Source organism: Tetrao urogallus (assembly GCF_951394365.1).
Source record: "Tetrao urogallus genome assembly, chromosome: 16".
In the NCBI taxonomy this organism is placed as follows: domain Eukaryota; kingdom Metazoa; phylum Chordata; class Aves; order Galliformes; family Phasianidae; genus Tetrao; species Tetrao urogallus.
Genome location: NC_136829.1, coordinates 10,758,435 through 10,777,277, shown reverse-complemented (window position 1 = coordinate 10,777,277; position 18,843 = coordinate 10,758,435). Strand labels below are relative to the sequence as shown.

The 18,843-nt window shown below is 58.6% G+C and overlaps 1 protein-coding gene across 1 annotated transcript in view; it reads left to right on the top strand.

The window, feature by feature from the left end:
• NOL4L (nucleolar protein 4 like) overlaps positions 1–15,711 on the top strand; it is a gene marked incomplete at both ends in the record, with an annotated part of 46,913 nt that extends 31,202 nt beyond the window's left edge. The window contains 7 exons of the mRNA XM_079543568.1: positions 4,874–5,015; positions 12,891–13,162; positions 13,371–13,556; positions 13,642–13,833; positions 13,940–14,062; positions 14,178–14,379; positions 15,512–15,711. Coding sequence (XP_079399694.1) covers positions 4,874–5,015; positions 12,891–13,162; positions 13,371–13,556; positions 13,642–13,833; positions 13,940–14,062; positions 14,178–14,379; positions 15,512–15,711 — 1,317 coding nt within the window. The remainder of the gene's footprint in view (positions 1–4,873; positions 5,016–12,890; positions 13,163–13,370; positions 13,557–13,641; positions 13,834–13,939; positions 14,063–14,177; positions 14,380–15,511) is intronic.
• Between the last annotated feature and the right edge of the window lie 3,132 nt (positions 15,712–18,843).

Sequence of the window (18,843 nt, the reverse complement as noted above, 5' to 3'; positions counted from 1 at the left end):
GATTGCGCTGGAAATAGCTTCCTCCCTCGAGGTAAAGCCCTACTTACGTGTCAATCCCCGCCGCACGCCGAAGCCCGGCTGCCAGCGGCGGGGCCGTGCGCGGGGCCGGCGGAGGATTTGCGCCGGGAGCGGCCGGGAGCCTCGGGCGGAGGGCGGCGGGACCGGGCCGGGCAGGGAGAACGCGGGGAGCCGCTCCGCGCGGCCCCGGGTCCCGCGCTGAAGTGGCGGGGCCGCGTCCCGCTGCCGGCGGCCGCTGTCCGCCCGTGCCCGCCGGACCCGGTTGCTGGCCGGCACCGCGGCGGAAGCGTCGACCGGCATGCAAAGCGAACGCGTGTTCGGCGTGGGGAGAGCTCGGTGCGGCGGGCGTGCGGGGCAGGGAGCGTGTAGGGGTAGGGCAAGGAAAGAGCAGGGGCAGAGCAGGGGCAGAACCCCGCGGACGCTCTGCTCTCTTCTCCCTCCCGCGCCCGGCCCCACGTTCAGCACCTCCCCGCTGAACAGCAGGAGCCGGGAGAGCCCGCGACCCCCGCCCTGCCCGTGCGTTCGGTGGGTGATGCGCCCGGAGGAAGGGAGCTCAGATGTGTGTGTGTGTGTGTGTGTGTGTGTGCGCAGAGGTGATGGTCCTCCCTTCCTCTTCCATTTGTTGTTCACGTTGCAGATTAACTCTTCCAGCCAGTGTTTTGGGAAGTAGCAAAGTGCTCGTTCAGATCAGCAGAAATGTCAGTCAGTGAGGATGTACGTACTTGACAAAGAGCGCCCGGGATGTTTGGTTGGTGCGTACATTGGTGGTCACAGATCGCTGCCCCTCAGCCGTGTTCCCTCACACCGAGCGATTCCCAGAGCAGCAAGCACCGTGCTCATCATGGCTGTGGTACCAATCCTTGACCAGGAGCGTTTATCTTCAATTAGTAAGCCTTTCTCTGTGCTGAACTGGTTAAGTTAGGGTCAAATCTGGTTCAGTACCTTCTTGGCATGCTCAGAGGGCTGGGTTTAAACAGTGGCTGAGATGAAGACGAGGCCACCTTCCTACTGGCCTCTCTCTAATGGCTCTCTCCCAGTGACTCCTTCCCAGTGGCTGTTTACCAATGGCTCCTTCCAGCATGAGCTGCTGTGCCTGGGATCCCCGGGCTGTGCATCATCTTTGTTGCTCCTAAAGCATCGCTGCTGCTGAGGGATACACACTGCTCAGCTCCTGTTCCGCTGCACCAGGAAAGTCCGGCTGTGGTGTGACAGGGTGTGTTTTCAAATAAAAGACTTCAGAAAGAGAAGAGAAAATAAACTGTGCTGACAAGTGGAGCCTGGAATACGTAGCGTAAGGCACAGAGTGTCAGTGATGGGAGAGATGTTTGCAAGGCAGTCGCTGAGAAATTGAGCCAAGCTGTAAAGTAAGCAGGTTACCGATAGCCCTGCATGCATGGCTGAGGTGTGGTCACTGGAGCAGCTCCCCTGCCCCGTGCTTGCCCAGCAGTGCTGCGGGAGCTGCCCTGCTGCAGGTGAACCCCACAGCCCACGTCCCATTGCTGGAGCCGCTGTGTGGGAAGGGCAGAGAGCTCTGTGGCTGGGAGAAGAGCTTCCCAGTTAGGAGGGGAGCTGAGGGGTTGGGCAGAGGTGCGTGCAGACGGCTCTTGAAGATGCGTGGTGCTTGGTGGGACAAAACACCAAGCGTTCACTCTGCACATGTGAGCGCCTGCCTTTGCCAGTACAAAAACATTGGCTGTGAGCGTCTGTAAAGCAGCTGTGAATATTGGACTGTAGATAAGAAGAGGAGCGAGGACGTTGTTTTTCCAAACCCGGCGGTGCCTGCAGCCCTGGCTTTTGGGTGTGGTTTGTGAGCGCACCCGCAGGATCTGACTTCCCTTTAGCAGAAGAGCTGCACGCACGCTGCCTGACCCTTGATCGCTCGGTGCCTTCGTCGCTGGAAACAAAGCGATGGGACCTGGCTGCAGGCTGGGGAGATCCCCGTGCAGAGCTGGGGACGGCAGGAAGGAAGCAGGCAGCGGCTGCGGGGCCCCGGGCTGGAGGCACAGGGTGGGCACTGCCACCTCCCTCTGTGCCACGCGTGGCGTGGGGCTGGGGCCGGTCCTGAGACAGGCGATGGTAATGGATTGTGCTCTGTTTTCTAATGAAAGTTTCATTTGAAGTTTGTTTACAGGAAAGAAGAAATTAGCAGAGAGAATTCTCCTGAGAACCCAGAGAGGAAAAAGAATGAGCTGCCTGACTTGCAAGCCAAAAGAGGGTGGAAGGGTAGATTAGATTTACCGTATTGCTCTGAGTCGTGGCCGTCGTTCACAAATTCTTCCTTGTTCTCCCGGTTGCTGAGGTTCGGTGTTCAGCACCATTGGTGGCATGTGGGGACAACTGGGGGCTGCCCATCTGACCAAGCGGTCGGTCCCACTGCTGCATTGGTAGCTTCGGGGCCAGGGCTGTGTGTGCCCAGGGTCCTGCTGGTAGAGGAGGCAGTGCCAGGTGTCCCAGAGCTCTGCTATGTGTCCCCCCCCGGGTGTCGCAGGGAGGCAGCATGCTGGTGGCTGGGGTGGGCACAGGGCAGCGGGGCTGCTGGGGCTCAGTGCAGTGCCAGGACGCAAGCAGTGCTTCTGTTGGTTGTCAGGGAAGGGGCACGGAGGGACAAGGAGCTCCCACGGCTTGGTGCCAAACAGAGAGACTGCTCTGGTGGCTGAGTCCCCCACTGCATCCCTGCGGTGTTAGCTGTGTGTTGCAATCCCCTGCAGCGTGCTTGCACAGGGTGGGCTCTGCCTCCAGACCCACACGCTGTTGGAGAGGTTTGTCCTGTTGGCACTTTGGGTGAGGATGGCCTTGGCTGCACAGCAAAAGATGGCACTGGGGACACGGGGACGGCGTGGCCCGGCCCCACGCTGGCAGCCTGTTTCCTGCTGGGGGCTGGAGTGTGGACTTGGGAACGTGCAACATCTGTGTTTGACCTGAGTCACATTTACGGTTTCTGGCTTGAGTATTTCTAATAATAGGCCGACGTTGTTGCACCTCAAGAGAATGGTACACTTTTGTAAAGCCCTTTCCGCTGCATGTGCGTGCGAGGCATCTTTCGTGCCTCTGATTTTCCAGCCTGCACAAGTGCCTCTGGGTCGGGGTCTGGGTGCTGAGGCTGTGCCTTCTGCAGGAGTTGTGCCTGAGCCAAACCCTTTGGAAAGCTGCCTGGGGCTCCCACCTGCCAGGTGAAGGCTGTGGGCAGCCAGGACCTTGGCATTTGCATTTGTCTCTTAAGCTCTGACAGTAATCTTGGGTAAGCCTCGTGAAGGAGGCCAGATATTAGGATGGCTGGCTCCCTGTGACTGTGTGCAATGGAGACTATATATAGTGTGTGGTGGGGAGACCTGTGCTGTCCTCTCCTGTATGTGCACAGTGGGATTTGTGGGGAGGCAGCGCCGCTCTTGGCTGGCGTAGCAGCCGGGTGTGCTGGCAGCGCTGTGCCCCAATGCCCCCCATGCTCCCAGTTCCCCAGTGCCCCCTGCCCTGCTTGAGCTCAGCCATGGGTGCCTGAGCCATAAATTCCAGGAAGATCCTGGGAGGTGGGGAGCGCCAGTGCCCTGGGCCTGCAGATGTGTGTGTGGGGACAGGGAGAGGAGGAAAAGCCCCAACCTGTCCTGAAAGACGTTCGTTTATTCACCATAAAATCTGTCAGCCAGAGGCAGCCAGACAGGGCAGCTTTTACGAGGCACAGCCGTACGTTGGAGAGGCTCTTGCCAATTGCTCCTCACACGGAAAAGGAGCGGGCGGTGTATGTAATCTCAGGACGAGGGGAAGGAAAGAAAAGAAGCTGAGCATTTACAAGCCTGAGAAATGCTTCAATCAAAGGAAAGCACATCTGAAGGCCCTTCTGGAGGGCATTTTTTTGTGTCCCCCGCCGCCCCGCAGTTCTGGATGCGGCCTCTATCCGTTATTTTGGGGGAGCGGTCAGGGAGAGGAAGGCAGATAAAGGGACCGCCGACAGGACCGTGTTAATTTGGGGCAGCATCTGCTTCCTGCAGAGCGGGCGCTGGGGGGGGTGAGGGGAGCACCGGGCCCCTCCTCTCATTCAGGATCCCGGCCTCGCCGGTGGTGGTTTTGAAATCCTGCGGCTGACCTTTCCGGCTCTGGAAGCGATCCAAGGGCTGTGTCTCAAAGTGCTCTAAAGGTTAGTGGGAAGGGAGAGAGAGGCAGAGAGAAAATGTCCTTCCAGCTGCAGGAGTGGGAGAGAGGAATGCAATCTATGCTGCGGGGCCCTGGGGCTGCCTGGGTTCCATTGCCCCGCTCGGTGCCCCCCCGGCATAGGATGAGCGCAGCTGCCACACTGGCAGCCCCTATGGCAGCACGGCGTGGGCAGCCCCAGACCCCAGAGCTGACCCCAGCCCCTTCCATGAGGCCTTCCTGTAGCACCGGGCAGTTGGAGTCTGTGGGATCTGATCTCATCATCCCCATTTGCTCCCCACCAGCGCAGCTCCGTCAGCGTTCCCTTGATGCAGGAGGTGGTTTGGTCTTAGAAGGGTCTGAACTGTTTGTAGGGCCGTTTGAGCGGAGCTGCGCCCTATCTCCACTCCCACGTGCCGCTCACTTGCCAGAAACACGCTAGTGTGGATGGAGATTAAAGGGTAAACTCCAGGGCTCAGCCATCCGCTCCTACAGGATGCGAGCTCTTTCTAATTGTCCTCAATTAGAGACAGTGCCATTGCTCAGGCACGTCTTCAGGCAGGAAGCGGCGCTGGGGCGTTCTCCTGGGAGCCACCTAACCCGGGCTGCTCGCGGGCTCCTGGGCTGCAGGAGCTGCGTGTCCTGGGGAAGGCTGCGGTGGGGAGATGGCAGAGCGAGAGGATGGAGGGAGGAAGAGAGCTCTGTGCCTTAACCGTTTCCTGCTTGCCTTCAGGATGAGACATCGGTGAGCAGCGAGGACTTTGATATGAATGACTCCACATGGATCTCAGCTGACCAGCACCTGAACTCCAGCCTGAGCCCCAGCCAGGACGAGAGCATGCGCAGCCCGCAGAACCTTCACGGCCAGGAGGATGGTGAGTGCCTGCAGCCACGGGAAGAGCGCGGCGCCTTGTGCTCGGGGTGTTTTTGTGGCTCATTAAACATTAACCAGTCCCTTCTGATCGGGTGTCCCACCTGTAGGATGGATTTCATATCAGCACGGGCTTCGAAGCCTTCCCGGTCAGCCTGCAGGCTGCCGGTGGCCAGGCCTTGCCCAGCTCTGGGCTGAGGGTCCTCATGGGGGACACGGTCACAGCCCCCCAGGTCCTGAGAGGGCAGTGGATTGGGGTCCCCAGGAGCAGCCCAGAGAGCCCCATGGCTCCTTGCCACGGGAAGGAGAGCAGCCTCTTGCAAGAGGATCCGTGCTCAAAAAGCTGCACCTGAGGCAGCACGAGAGAAAAATGCACTGGGATCATGGAACGGACATGAGGTGTCTCATGGCTTTGGGCAGGTGGCTGGAACCCATACGTGGGCTGGGAGGGAGGGGGCCTTTGGTAAGGTGACGTGCTGTGTTTCTTCTGTGAAGCTAGTTTAAAAAATTGCTCGAGTAAATAAGTGGCAGAAGTACGGGCTCAGGTCGGAGTTCATCTTTGTGATGCTTGCAAGGGTTCAGTGCTTGGGTTCCTCCTTGGCTTGTGCTCATCCGCAGCCCACATGCTGGGGAGAGAGCGGGCAGGGAGTGAGGAGCAGCACTGAGAAGGGGCCAGGAGACCCCTAGGAAGGAGGGGCTTCTGCAGCCCAACATCTCCCAGGGGTGGCTTTGTGTAGCCATGGGACAGGGATGCTCCGTTCATTAGCTTGGAGCCAACTGTGGCATTGCCAGGTCTCTGTATCCCCAAACTTTGCTGTTCTCCTGCCAGGACATTGCAGGCTTGCGGCTTATCTCTCGCTGATGAATTCCCAAGTCTTGTTTACAATCTAGAATGACATGGATTGGATCCTTTTACTCAACACTATTATTCTACACGACAGTAATTTAATAAGGGACTCACGTATGTAAGCAAATCAAGATGTTCTCACTCAAGCTAAGTCCTCTCTCCCTCTTTCTGCCCTCTTAGGAAAGGCGTCCAATTTTTTGTGCCCTGTGATTTTTGTTTGGAGGCAGGTGTCCTCTTTGGGGCCCTTCTTGGCTCTTTCAGTTTCTTTTGTAAGGCTCAGCAGTGAGTAACAAAGTACAAACAGCTCCTTCGTTTTGGTGAGGAGTGCACGTGAAGTTGCAACTGACCATAAAATGGGAGGAATCAAAGAGAGAGCAAGCTGAGTTGGGTGTTACTAACAGAACTCCCCCAGGAGAAGCCCAGCACTGGGATTTCCATCAGACTGCTCTGTTTCAGGGGCTGTGGGACAAGGAGCCCAGCCCCATCACTGCTGTGTACCCAGCACTGGAGCTGTGAGCTCAGGGCAGTGCAGGGGTGCGGGGCCTCTGGTGATCTCTTCATTTAACCCACCCTGCTGTGGGGCTTCAGCAAACGTGTTTTGCCTTGTTTGTGCCAACTCACAAAGGCTATCCCAGGGAAGACTCCTAAAAAGACAGATGGCAGGGACTGAAACTTGTGGACTGCACCACAGAGGGCACAAGCAGGGCGGCATGAGGGCTCCACTCGGTGTTTTGGTCCCCATCCTCTGCAAATCCTTCTCTGAGCTGCTCCCATCCGCTGTTGTTTAATGGGAAGGATGCCTGGAGCGTATTTTCTGTGACGGGCTTCCTAAGAGGCAGACTTGTAATGAAGAGGTGCCTGTTTGGACAGCGGTATCATCTGACACGCGTGGTTAAAAGAAGCCCTGTTTGAAGTGCTGAAGCACAACTGCATGTCTTCCAGGGGGCTGCAAGGGGTGAGTGTTCTCATATGACACATGAGCACAGCAGCATGGAACAGAAAGGTGGGAGAGCAGGAAGCCGTTGTCCCATGCTTTGAAGCACAGGTATCTGCTGCATCTTCAGCGAGCTGAAAAGCAGCTCAGATGGAAGCCAGCACCTCATTTTGTCTCTGTGCCCAGAAACCTTGGCCCCATGTAACCATGCTGCAAACAGCGTCAGCCTCTGGAACGTGAAACAGCACAGGGTGCAAATGAGAACTGTTGGCTGCAGGAGGTGAGGGACAGCAGGAGGCACTGCTGGGAGGAACGTCTGCAGCAGAGATGGGGCTCGTGTTGGCTTGGTGTCACTGCAGGCTGCAGGGGAGTGGGGACACATTGCAAGATCCATGGGTGCATTGCAGGATGGAGAGATCTTTGCAGGACACAAGGACACACAGATGCACGGAGGGACGCTGGGACACAGCAGGATGCAAGGATGCACAGCAGGATGCAGGGATGCAGGGACACGTGGAAGGATGCAGGGACAAAGAATCCATCCCCAAGCAGCAACGCTGACACAGGCGCACGCTTGCTTCTTCCATTTTCCTTTGTTACTCATCCTGCGGGCCCCAGCACGGAAAATGTGAAGCTCCCTGCAACATCCCTTCCCTATAGGATGTTACTCACAGCGTTTGTGCCCCGCAGGAAGCCAGTGGATACCCAGAGCAGCAGCAAGATCAACACAAACTTTCTGCTGCTGAAGCTGAGCCATTGTGCAGGAGGACATCCTGGGGGGATGCGTCTGTGGGATCCAGCACACATTCAGAGCAAAACACCCCAAAATCCGTGGCATCAAACTGACCCCATCCCCAATGTGCCATTGGGCATTGCCAGCCCCAAGATGGCTTCACATGGAGCCGCAGCAGCTGGGCTCGGGGCTGCCTTCCCATGGCTCAGGGTCAGGTCACTCCCAGCAAGATTCCTGTGCCTGTCCTCCATGCTGTGTCCCCGCTGATCCCAGTCTGCCTGGATCCGCTGCAGCCGCTAATCCAGACCTTGGAGAAAGGACTTTCTTAACCTACTTAATGATGAAGGCACGCTCGTCAGGCTGCCCCTTGTCCAGGACATCTCCTGAGGGCCAGGAGGAGCCACAGGGACGTGCGCATGGCATACTTTGAGGTCATCTCAGGAACTGTGGGCATCCCAGCACCAAGTCATCACTCGGCTTCTGTTGGCTCTCTTGGCTGAGAGAAGGGCTCCCGATCAATTCCCACCACCCCAACACCTTGGTGCTGCAGGCAGGACGAGGCCAAGCCAAACGCCTGCAGCTGTGCCAGGGAAGATGCCCATGGCCGTGCCCCGTGCTGTGCGGCTGCGTGCCGCTCGCTCTGATGGCAGGAGATGGCACCAGGGGGTACCGCCGGGCCGGGGGGGCTGGGCGCACAGCACTGCCTTGTCCCAGCAGAGCGTTGTGCCCGGCTGTGCCAGGTGTCGGCTTGTCGGGGACTGCGGCTGGAGGCCGGGACCCGGGAGGATGGGAGGAGGATGGAGGCTTCGTCTGGGATGTAAGGAGGTTTGAGTGAACGAAGGGAGGCAGGAAATACAGCGCCTTCAGTGGAGGCGGGCCAGGCCCGCTGCTCCTCATCCCCCATCAGTGTTCCTTTTTTCCTTTTTTTGTGTGTCATGGAGGAAATGGGCCGGGCGGGACCTGCAGGGAGCGGGCGTCCCTCTGCACCCCAGCCCCCGGGCCCTGCGTGCCGCCTGCGTGTGCCTCCACCAGGAGCCATCCCCACCTGGTCTCTCTAATTTGTATTAAGTGTCCCTTCCTCGCAGGCTCTCCTCCTCCCCTCCTTCCCCCTTCTCGTCTCTTTTGTGAGTGAATAATTTATGGCACTTTTCATCTTCCTGGCTGTTGTTACACTCAGATGTCTGCGGGATGCTTTGAACACTTCTGACACTCACTTGCAGGCTGGATGCGGAGCTGCAGCCCGCAGCAGAGCGCTGGGCACTCCAGCCTGACCGTCCACGCACGGCCGTGTGGGCACTGTGGGCACAGCTGGGACACGGTGTGGCCTCGGCTTAGGTCTGGTGCTCTGGTCTGACTGTGAGGGCAGTGAGCCCTGGCCCTGTCCCCTTGTCCATCCCTGTCTCCATACCCGTCCCATCCTGGCCCAGGGCTCGGCGGCCCCTGCCCGGCCGTGGCAGCGCGGGGCTGCGGCGAGGTTTCCGTGGGCTGCTGGCTCTTACATAAGCTCATTGTTTTCCGAGTCAAAAGAGGTTTTGTCCTGGCTCTGGAGATGTGACAGGAGGAGGAACAATTTGCCCCATTCATCTTTAATTCTGCCTTTGGACAGCGGCGTGGTGGCCCTCGCTGACATAGATGTTAAACCCAACCACTTCCCTGCCGTAAAATCTCCCGGGGAGCAGGTGTTGGAAATCTCCCCTTCCCCTCCTGATCTCTGCAAATCCAGTGTCACAGAAATCAAGGATAATCCAGCAGCCTCTTCAAAATGAAAACGCTGAGCCCTGATTAATTCATTTAATAAGTGACTGATCCCTCCTCCCCCATCAGCGCTACCCAAGAAGCCATTTTGCTTCTCGCTTCCCCGGGATTGGCGCAGCCGGGGAGGGACGGAGGCCACAATAGACTCCAGGCTGTGTCCCCATCCCCTGCTCTCGTGGTGTTGCCCCGTGCCACACACCCCACTCCTGGGCTGCCCTCGGCCCTCAGCCCAGCTCTGCTGAGTCCAAGAGGGGAATGAAATATTTTGCTTCCCAACCGAAAGATCAAAACGTCTCCAAGTGACATTGTTTTTACAGATCCATCTGCTTCAATTAGGGCGTGGGGGTGAAGCAGGGGGGCTTCCAATTATCCTCATTAGAGGGGCTCCTCGCTCAGCCAAACTCCAGCCGTGAGCCGTGAGCTCACGAGGCTCGTGCTGGTTGATAATGAATATATTCATGGCTGTGCAGCCTGGCTCTGCTCTACCGCTGCTCGCGGTGCCCTGCTATTTATTTGTGTGCTTTGGGCGCTTGCTGGGGGTTTGCAGAAGACCTCCCAGATGTCAGGGGTTGTGCATGATGTGGCTCGGGGTGCCATGGCCACGGTGTTGTGGCCATAAGTCCCTGTTGCAGGGTGTGAGGACGGGTTGGGGCCAGGCTGTGGCAGCTGAGAAGGAACCCAAGTGCGGTCCCGATCCCATGGATCTGCCCCTGTGCTGCCTCTCGAGGGCATCCCCGTTCTTAAGCTGGCTGAAGCCATTCCTGCTCTGATCCAGGGTCCTCAGCAATCTGGATTTGCGGCCGTTCCTCTGCCCACAAGGCAGATTAATCCACCACTCTATATGCAGATCTTCTGGGAAAGCGTAACCCGTATAAGTGTAGAAATAAGAAAAAGATCAGGAGCGGAGGGTTTACTTACATTCAGCCTTGTTTTACACTACAGTGTTCTTGCAGTTGGTACATAGGAGCTGCAGGAGCTGCGGCACAGCTGGGGGCCATGGGAAGGCTGCAGGGGTGGGCAGGGTGCCCAGGGCAGTAAGGGGTGCTGGGGCAATGTGGGATTGCTTGGCCCAGTAAGGGATACCTGGACAATGTGGGGTTGCCCGGGCGATTTGAGGATGCCGAGGGCAGAACAGGGATGCTCAGGTCAGGCTGAGGATTCTCAGGGCTCTGCAAACTCCTGTCCCCAATGCCACCTCTCAGTGCTTTGGCACAGTGGGATTCTTGTGGCGGGGGCCCCGCTGCGTGCCAGGCACAGTGCTGGGGCTGTCTGCCCCCTGAGGACTGCCAGCAGGTCACTCTGATAGCTGCAGGGCGGCACTGATTGGCCATGAGCTGTTGCTGTGGCCGTGCCTGGGCTGGCGGCGGGGCATGGCACGCAGCTCATGCCTCCATGCAGAGGAATAATGCTCCCTAATCCTCCCAGAGGCATCGCTGGATGAGGCCAGAGACTCCCTCTGAGAGCAGAGCAGGGGGAGGGACGAGGCTCAGCCCCCACTGAATGTAGTACCACTCCACCTGCTCCGAATCAGCATGGAGCCTGCACCCAGAGCCCAGCCCCAGCCTTGCTGGCGGGTTTGGCTGCAAGCCCACATGCCAGCGCAGGGCATGCATGGAACAGAGGCTGGGGAGCAGAGCGGGGTGGGCTGGGCTGCTGGCTGCAGGGCAGGGCCCTCAGACATCCTCCATGCCTCCAGCCCCTGCAGGCAGCTGTGCACGGGGCAGAGACCGGCACAGGGACAGGGACATGGAGAGTGCTCAGGTGCAGAGCCAACGCTGGCCTCAGCTGGCAGCTGGGGCTCCTGCCTGCACCCAGAGCAGTAAGTGGGTCAGTGCAGGGGGGAGGACAGAAGGGAGCTCTGCAGGCTCTGTGGGGGTGTTCCAGTTCTGGGGCTCGTGGGGAATGGAGCCGCCTCGGAGCAGGGAGCGCCCATTCCTGTGCTGGGGTGGTTCAGGACAGGCACGGCCCCCGCGGGCTGCTCAGATGCCAGAGCGTCCTCAATCTGTTTATTTTAAGGGATACAAAGTCCTGCACTGCTGCAGCCTCCGCAGGGGTCACAGGAAAGTTTGCCACAGCCCTCATTAAAGTTCTCTGCAGATGCCGGCGGAGGAAGGAGGAGGAGGAGGGTGGCAGCAGCTGGGCACCGTCCCGCACCCCGCGCCTGTGCACCTTTGGACCTGGCACCCGTGTGCCTGGAGCTGGTGGCACGGTGCTGGTGCCGCCCCACAGCCCGACCCCAGCTCTGGGGGCCAGGGAGCAGGGCCTGCAGACCACAGACCAGGGGCTGGGGACCGGGGACCAGGGACCGCCATCTGCTTGTCAGTGGCTGCAGCTTCTTTGTTCGCAGCACACACTTGCACAGGAAGCAGCTCCCCACGTGCTTCGCCCTTTCCCTCTCGCGGAGGCACCTAATGAAATAAAGGATTTACTGCAGTGAGGGGGAGGGCAGGGGAAGGGGCTGAGCGGGGACTGAAGATGTAGTGCTGGGGCTGGGCTCCCCGGTGTGCGTGGGGCGGTTGTTGATATGGGAATGGGGATGGGGATGAAGATAGGGATGGGGATGGGCTCTGCTGCAGTCAGGCAGAGCAGCACAAACAGGAGCCTGGGGACAGTCAGGGACCTGGGCGTGTGAATGGAAAGGAGAAAGAGAAAGCACTGCTGTGTGCTGGGAAAGGGAATGGTGTGCTGCTCTGCCAGGGTGTGGTGATGTGTCTGCTTGGGCAGTGGGGCAGTGCAGGGAGGCTGTGGCTGTGAGGAGAGTTTTGCCTTCAGAGCAGCAGTAGTGGGAAAAGGGCATTTGGGAGGGCAGGGGGAGAGTGGAGGAGGAGGGGACAAAAGTGCCCTGGAGGGACCCAGCGTCCTTCTGCACTGTGATGGGCAGTATGGTTGGCACTGCTGCCATATGGATAGCTCAGGGACACGTGGAAGTAGGCAGGAAAAGAGATCATCCACATAGGGCACACAAGGTCAGTGGGGCTGCAGTGAGCTGGGACAGGTCAGGTGTCTGTGCAAGTCCCTGTCCCCTTCCCAGAGCAGATGAGGGCTCTGCAGGCCCTCACCAGAGTCCCCAGGCAGGTCCCCAGCCCCGCTGCTCCACTCCAGCCCTCCTCGAGCCTCTGTGAGCTGCACTTCGTCACCTCAGTTCTGGCCAGACTCTGTGCCAGGTGCTGCTCTCGTTAAAGCCATTGGAGACAAGGGATTCATGCAGGGAGAGGAAATGCCCCTTTCTCCTCCCTGCAATGTAAACAGAAACCTAAAAGGACCAAATTCCAAAGTTCTTATTCAAGCCAAGGTGCCGCAGGCCCCAGGCAGAGGCGTGGGCAGTGGGATCGTCATCTGCAGAGGGATGGAGGGACAGATGGATGGATGGATGGACGGGCGGACACGCTGTGGATGGGTGCAGGACACGGCGGTGTCCAGCAGCTCAGAGCGTGGCAGCGGAGCTCTGGAAACATGGCCCAGCAGTCGCAACAGCAGTGCCTGGCCCTCAGGCTGCTGCCTGTGATGGCCCCAAGCTGGACCCTGCAACCTTTGCACCCGGGCCATGGGCTTCTCTCCACGAGGTCGGTGAAGGGTGACCTTGGAGGTGACCGCACACCCCTCTTTGCAGATGACTCCTCGTCAGAGAGCTGCAGCGGGAATGGCTCCTCCACCCTGAACCCCTCCACCTCCAGCAGCACGCAGGGCGACAGCGCCTTCCCCGAAATGAATGGGAATGGCACCGCAGCCCCCATGGACTTCACTGCCTCCACCGACGACCAGCCCATCAACCTCTGCGACAAGCTCACACCTGCCCACGTCACCCCTTCCTACCAGTCGGACAGCTGCAGCACCGACGGGCTGCGCAGCAGGGTGAAGTACGCGGTGAAGACCACAGCAGAGGTAGGGGGCTGGGGGCACGGCGCGGGGAGTGAAGGCACTGGGGTGTGCGTGATGTTGGGGCTGGCATGGCCACGAGTCCCTCTGCCTGGGCTGTAGCGGGAGGATGGGACGTCAGGAATGGGGATGGTGGCAGCGAGCCAGAGGGAAAGGTTTGAGCTGCAGCTGGGGGAAGGTTGAGGCTGTCTGCTGAAACCCTGCCCCCTTGCAGTCCCCACCATACAGCTCCGGCAGCTACGACTCCATCAAGACCGAGGTCAGTGGCTGCCCCGAGGACCTGACAGTTGGCAGAGCCCCCACGGCTGACGAGGATGACGACGATCACGATGACCACGAGGACAACGATAAGATAAATGACTCGGAAGGGATGGACCCGGAGCGGCTAAAGGCCTTCAATGTAAGGACGGCGCCACGGGGCATCGAGTTTGCCCTCCTTGTGGGTTTGGTGGGTTTGGTGTTCCCACCTCTCATCTCCCCTGCAGATGTTTGTGCGCCTTTTCGTGGACGAGAATCTGGATCGGATGGTTCCCATCTCCAAGCAGCCCAAAGAGAAGATCCAGGCCATCATCGAGTCCTGCAGCCGGCAGTTCCCCGAGTTCCAGGAGCGAGCTCGCAAACGCATCCGCACGTACCTCAAGTCCTGCCGCCGCATGAAGAAGAACGGCATGGAGATGGTGAGTGGCTGTGCCGTGCTGTGAGCGTGGCTGTGCCGTGCCCTCTTGTGCTTTGCCCTCAAACAGCACTGGGGCCTGAGCTCGGCTCTCCCTTGTGTCCCTGCAGACCAGGCCCACGCCGCCGCACCTCACCTCGGCCATGGCTGAGAACATCCTGGCTGCTGCCTGCGAGAGCGAGACGCGGAAAGCAGCCAAGAGGATGCGGCTGGAGATCTACCAGACCTCGCAGGTACCGTGCCTGAGGCTGTAGCGTGTGGGATAGCACTGTGAGCAGGGGGGAGGTGGTCTCTTGCTGCTGCAGGCAATCAGACTCTCTGCAGCCAACCTCTGTGCTTCTTGTGTAGGACGAACCGATCGCCCTGGACAAGCAGCACTCCAGAGACTCCACAGCCATCACCCACTCCTCCTATTCACTGCCAGCTTCGTCCTACTCTCAAGACCCCGTCTACATCAATGGAAGCCTCAACTACAGCTACCGTGGCTATGGGTCCCTGGGAGGCAGCCTGCAGCCACCTGCGCCGCTCCAGACCGGGAACCACAGTAATGGTGAGCAGCCCTGGCAGTACCCAGCCCTGGCAATAGGGTGAGGCAGGGGCTGGCTCCAAAGGAGCCCCACTCCTGTAGAGCCTCTCTGAAACACCCCTGTGCCACCAACGGAGGTCTCTGCCCCACCATCCAGCTTGCATCATTAGCAAGCAGTTAATTGTTGAACTGAACTTGAAAGGACAGTCTAGGTGGAAATGGTGGAGGAAAGGAGTGTCACTTAGAAAAAAAGGGAATCTGTACCAGCCATTCATTAATGATTAACAGAGCGGTGCCTATCGCCACCCTGATCTCATTGCTGGTATGAGCTGTCCCTTCCCCAGCCTTCGTCGCCTGTTCTTGGGGACAGGGATGGGGACAGTGCAGGCTGCGGGCACAGCTCTGGCTGCAGCTCAGGAGCATGGCTGCACGGCAAACAGGATGGATGCTGCAGGAGGGAGCTGCAGGAGGCACGTGAGGCTGCAAGCAAGTGAGCAGCATGGAGCAGTGTGGGCTGGAGCGGGGCACACAGGGAGGCAGCGCGGTGCCGGCTGCTGCTGGAGGGGAACAGAATGGGGCAAAGCAGCCCCGTGGCTCTGCTCACTGTGAGCTCCAGTGGCCACTCCTTCCCGGCCCGCTGCCTTTGCCCACCCCAGCTTCCTGCTCCTGCCCTCCCTGACGGAGCGCGGATTTGAAGGGATGTGATTTCCGGAGTTCTGAGAGATGCCTGTCTGGGATTAACTCTTATCATCCCTTCCTAATGCTTCTTAACCCTGAATAAAGATCCCACCCTGGCCTCCAGCTGCTGAGACCTAATCCTTGTGGCTGCAGTTCTTGGTCCCCCCGAGCCCAGCCCTGGCCCCACCGCCCTTCTCTTACCAGGTGTGGGCACCGAGTGCAGTTCCCATGACATGAGACAGCAAATAGCTGCAGGGAGAGCCCCGGTGTGAGCCAACAGGCCCTGCTTGCAGCAGACGTCAGCCTCTTTGCTTCTTTCTAATGGATCTTTAAACCTCTGCTTCCCAGTTTTCTTTCCTTCTCCCAAGCACTCACCCAGCCCCGTGCAGGTCTGAGCACGGTGGCAGCTCCCACCCATGGGGAGACCCAAAGTTTTGCAGGACTGCCTCTCACTGACGGGCTCTCGTTTCCCTCGCAGGTCCGACTGACCTCAGCATGAAGGGGGGGGCCTCCAGCACGGCCCAGTCCAACAGCACCAGCAGGGGGATGCAGGCTGCCCAGCTCAGCCCCACAGAGATCAGCGCCGTGCGGCAGCTCATCGCCGGCTACCGGGAGTCCGCAGCGTTTCTGCTCCGCTCTGCAGATGAACTGGAAAACCTCATTTTACAGCAGAACTGACTCCTCGTGGCTGCGGCGCTCCTCTGTCAGGAAGACAATTTACACCTGCTAGCAATTGGCTCCCAGCGGTGTCCCGCTCAGGACCGCCACCGTCCTCCCGTGAAGCGGCAGCTCCGCGTAGTTGTAGAAGGTGGAACCCAACAGAGCTGTTTTCTTTTACACTCCGAGCACCTGGGACTTCAGGCACGAGGCCACGTTCCTGACCCGTACCAGAAGCCAAACGTGCGGCTTGGAAGGACGCAGGACCTCGAGGGCAGAAGGGAGCCTGGGGAGGTTTGGGGCTGCAGATGTATTTAGGATGACCTTGATGGACCCAAATGTTAGAATCCCGTCCCCAGATAATTTCCAAGTCTTAGGTGAGCCGAATCACATATTTATTGAGAAATGGACCCTCTTCTCCCCTTAGTAATTTATTTTTCTGAAAATGGATTCTTTTGAGTTTGTACAGATTGCCAGTTTTGTGTCTGTCTGATCAGAAGGAATTTGTTCCTGTGAGATAACACATTCCATATCACAACACTACTAATTCCCAGGCAGCTCTGCCTGTTTCTCTGGGCAGCCCCCATCCCGCAGGGCGTGCGTTTGCCACCACCCGGCCCCATCCGCAGCAGCAGCGGGGCTCCACGTCCTGCAGAGACTCAGATGCCCAGCAGACCTCATGCTAAAAGGATGTCTCGCACTTGCTAAGTCATTGCTGATAAGAAGGAAGGAAACACCCGAGAAACACTGTCTTGCATTCACCATCCGCATTCTACCTCACACTCCATTGTGGGCTTTTTCCAGGACCCCCCCCCCCCCCGGCTCTGTGACTGTCAGTGCAGTGGATGTGGATGGTGCCCAGGAGCACAGAGCAGCAGCGCAGTGCCCAGTGCTGCCCGATGGCTCAGCAGAGCGGCCCTGGGGCAGCAGCGCAGCACCGTCGCATCACGTGTGCAGTGCATTGGGCAGCAGCCCCCACCCTGCCCTCCCCCCTTCCCCACCCGCAGTCCTGGAACAAGCCCACAATTCCCAAAGTGTGGAATTGATGCAGTCCGGTCACCGCTCCGCCCCCTCCCCAACGATGCACTTCGTTTGCTCAGTGCAATACCTACAACCAGTGCTGCTAAACCAGGGACGCGCTCGGCGCCGCGGTGCCACTCCTCCCCAGTGCTGGCGCGGCCCTCTTCGAGGGCAGGAATTGTCACACCAGACCCATTCGATAGCACAGAACCACATCTCGTGTGCGTTAAGCAGAGATAGGCGCTCTCTTTGGAGCCGGCTGTTTCATTTTGCCCTTTTTTGGCCACTTTGAGCCTGAGGACGAAGGCTGCTGCCCTCGCCCGTGCTGCAGGAGCCCCCAGCACCGCAGGTTGTGGTGAAGGCTGTGGTGCTGGCTTCCCCGCCAGCAGAGCCGGGCAGCACGGTGCAGCCTTCTGAACCAACCGAACGCCCAAACACTGGAAGAAAAACAACCCCCAGCCTTTAGTTACAGTGCAGGAAAAGCCACCGACGCGAGGACAGGCTTTCGCCTGGCCCAGCACAGAAGGGACGAACCCTTGCGTTGACTGCTCTGTTCCCCAAACCTGACAGTTCCGGTAACGTTCGGAGGAAGGGGACTCGGTCCCTCGGTGCAGATGGAGCCCAAGCAGCTCTGTGCCATCGGGGTGGCTCCGGGGCAGAGTGGGACCCATCCCCATCCCCGGCTCACGCTCCCCCCGCACACCGCCAGCCCGCTCCGTTCGCATCCCTCCCATCCTTGGAATTTATGTAAATATTTATTTTTGTGTGAATACCACGAAGTAACAAAAACCTTTTACGAAATATGTAACCCACGGCCATTTGTGCAAGTCTTATTGTTAAAGAAGGAGAGGCAGAGACAATCGCTGTCCCAGAATTTCTCTCTTTCCGACGTGCTCCCGCGTTGCTGCCCCTGCTGTGCCGCAGAGCACGCAGCCGCCGCGTCCCGCCGTGCTGCACGAGGGTGCCCAGGGCCTCACCAACACACCCGCATCCATTCCTTTGGCTTTGATTTACGCAGAGCTGTAGCTGTTTCGAGCAGACCGCCCTCGACTTTGTCTTAGCGTGGATTGAAGTTTCGTAGCTCTTTTCTAAGCTGCTGCAGAACGCGGCGGAGGCCCCACGGTTGCGTAGGAAGGACACTGAGCAGCCCCCCCCCCTGCCCTAAGGATGCTGTAACTCAGGGCTGCACGGTACAGACGCACAGCCCCGCTGACAGCCGCATCCCAGACAAGCGATGAAACGGGATTGACTACAGATTTCTGTCAGGGATTTATGGTGGTTTTTTTTTTGTGGGTTTTTTTTGTTTGTCTTATTTCTTTTTTCCCTTTAGTCCCTTCGGCACAAGCTCTGTGCAGGTCCCACTGCCCCGTGCTGGCGCTGGGCCGCGTGCTGTGTTTATTTAACACAAACTCATCGCTGATCAAGTAAAGAGATCCCTGTCGTCTCTCCCTTTTGGGTCACTCCCAGCTGCCCGCAGGGGCCGTTCCCGTGCAGGGTCTCTCCATGGGAGCACTCCGGGTTGGTGGCACTCAGACCTCCCGACCCGCGGTCGGATCAGTACCAGTCCACGTCAAATGCTGCTTTGAACTCAGAGGGTTGATATACTTTTGATTTGTAATTTTTTGTAAGACTTTTTACAAGGTAGCATAGTACTTCACCGGAATACCAACTACAATCCGTCCATGGTCTGATTTTTTATATAATTTAGTGGTGCTTTAGGAACTTTCGTTCGGTTGTTTCGGAGCTGTCCGGCTCAGTTTTTTCGCCTGTATCTACCTAAGACCAATGTGAACCTTTGTATTTTTGCTCCTAATTTTGGACTCAGTGAAAGTGTACTGTTTACATGTACAGAACTCCCGGCCCCTGTGTGTTCCGCGCGACCGCCGTTGGGGAGGAACCGGCCCGCGCCCGCTCGTCTGCTTGACCAAGCCACAGTCACACCTCACCCAACCTCCCTGCCCCAAACACCCCCACCAGCTGCTGGAGGCTTTGCCAGCGGCCGACGCAAAGATTGGCTGTGATTTGAAATGGGAATCGATGTGAAGCTGCAGCCGAGCAGAGCTCCAAGCTCAAGAAGGGCAGCGCTGACGCTTCGCCATTCCCTCCAGGCCCGGGCGTGAAGCTGCCCCCCAA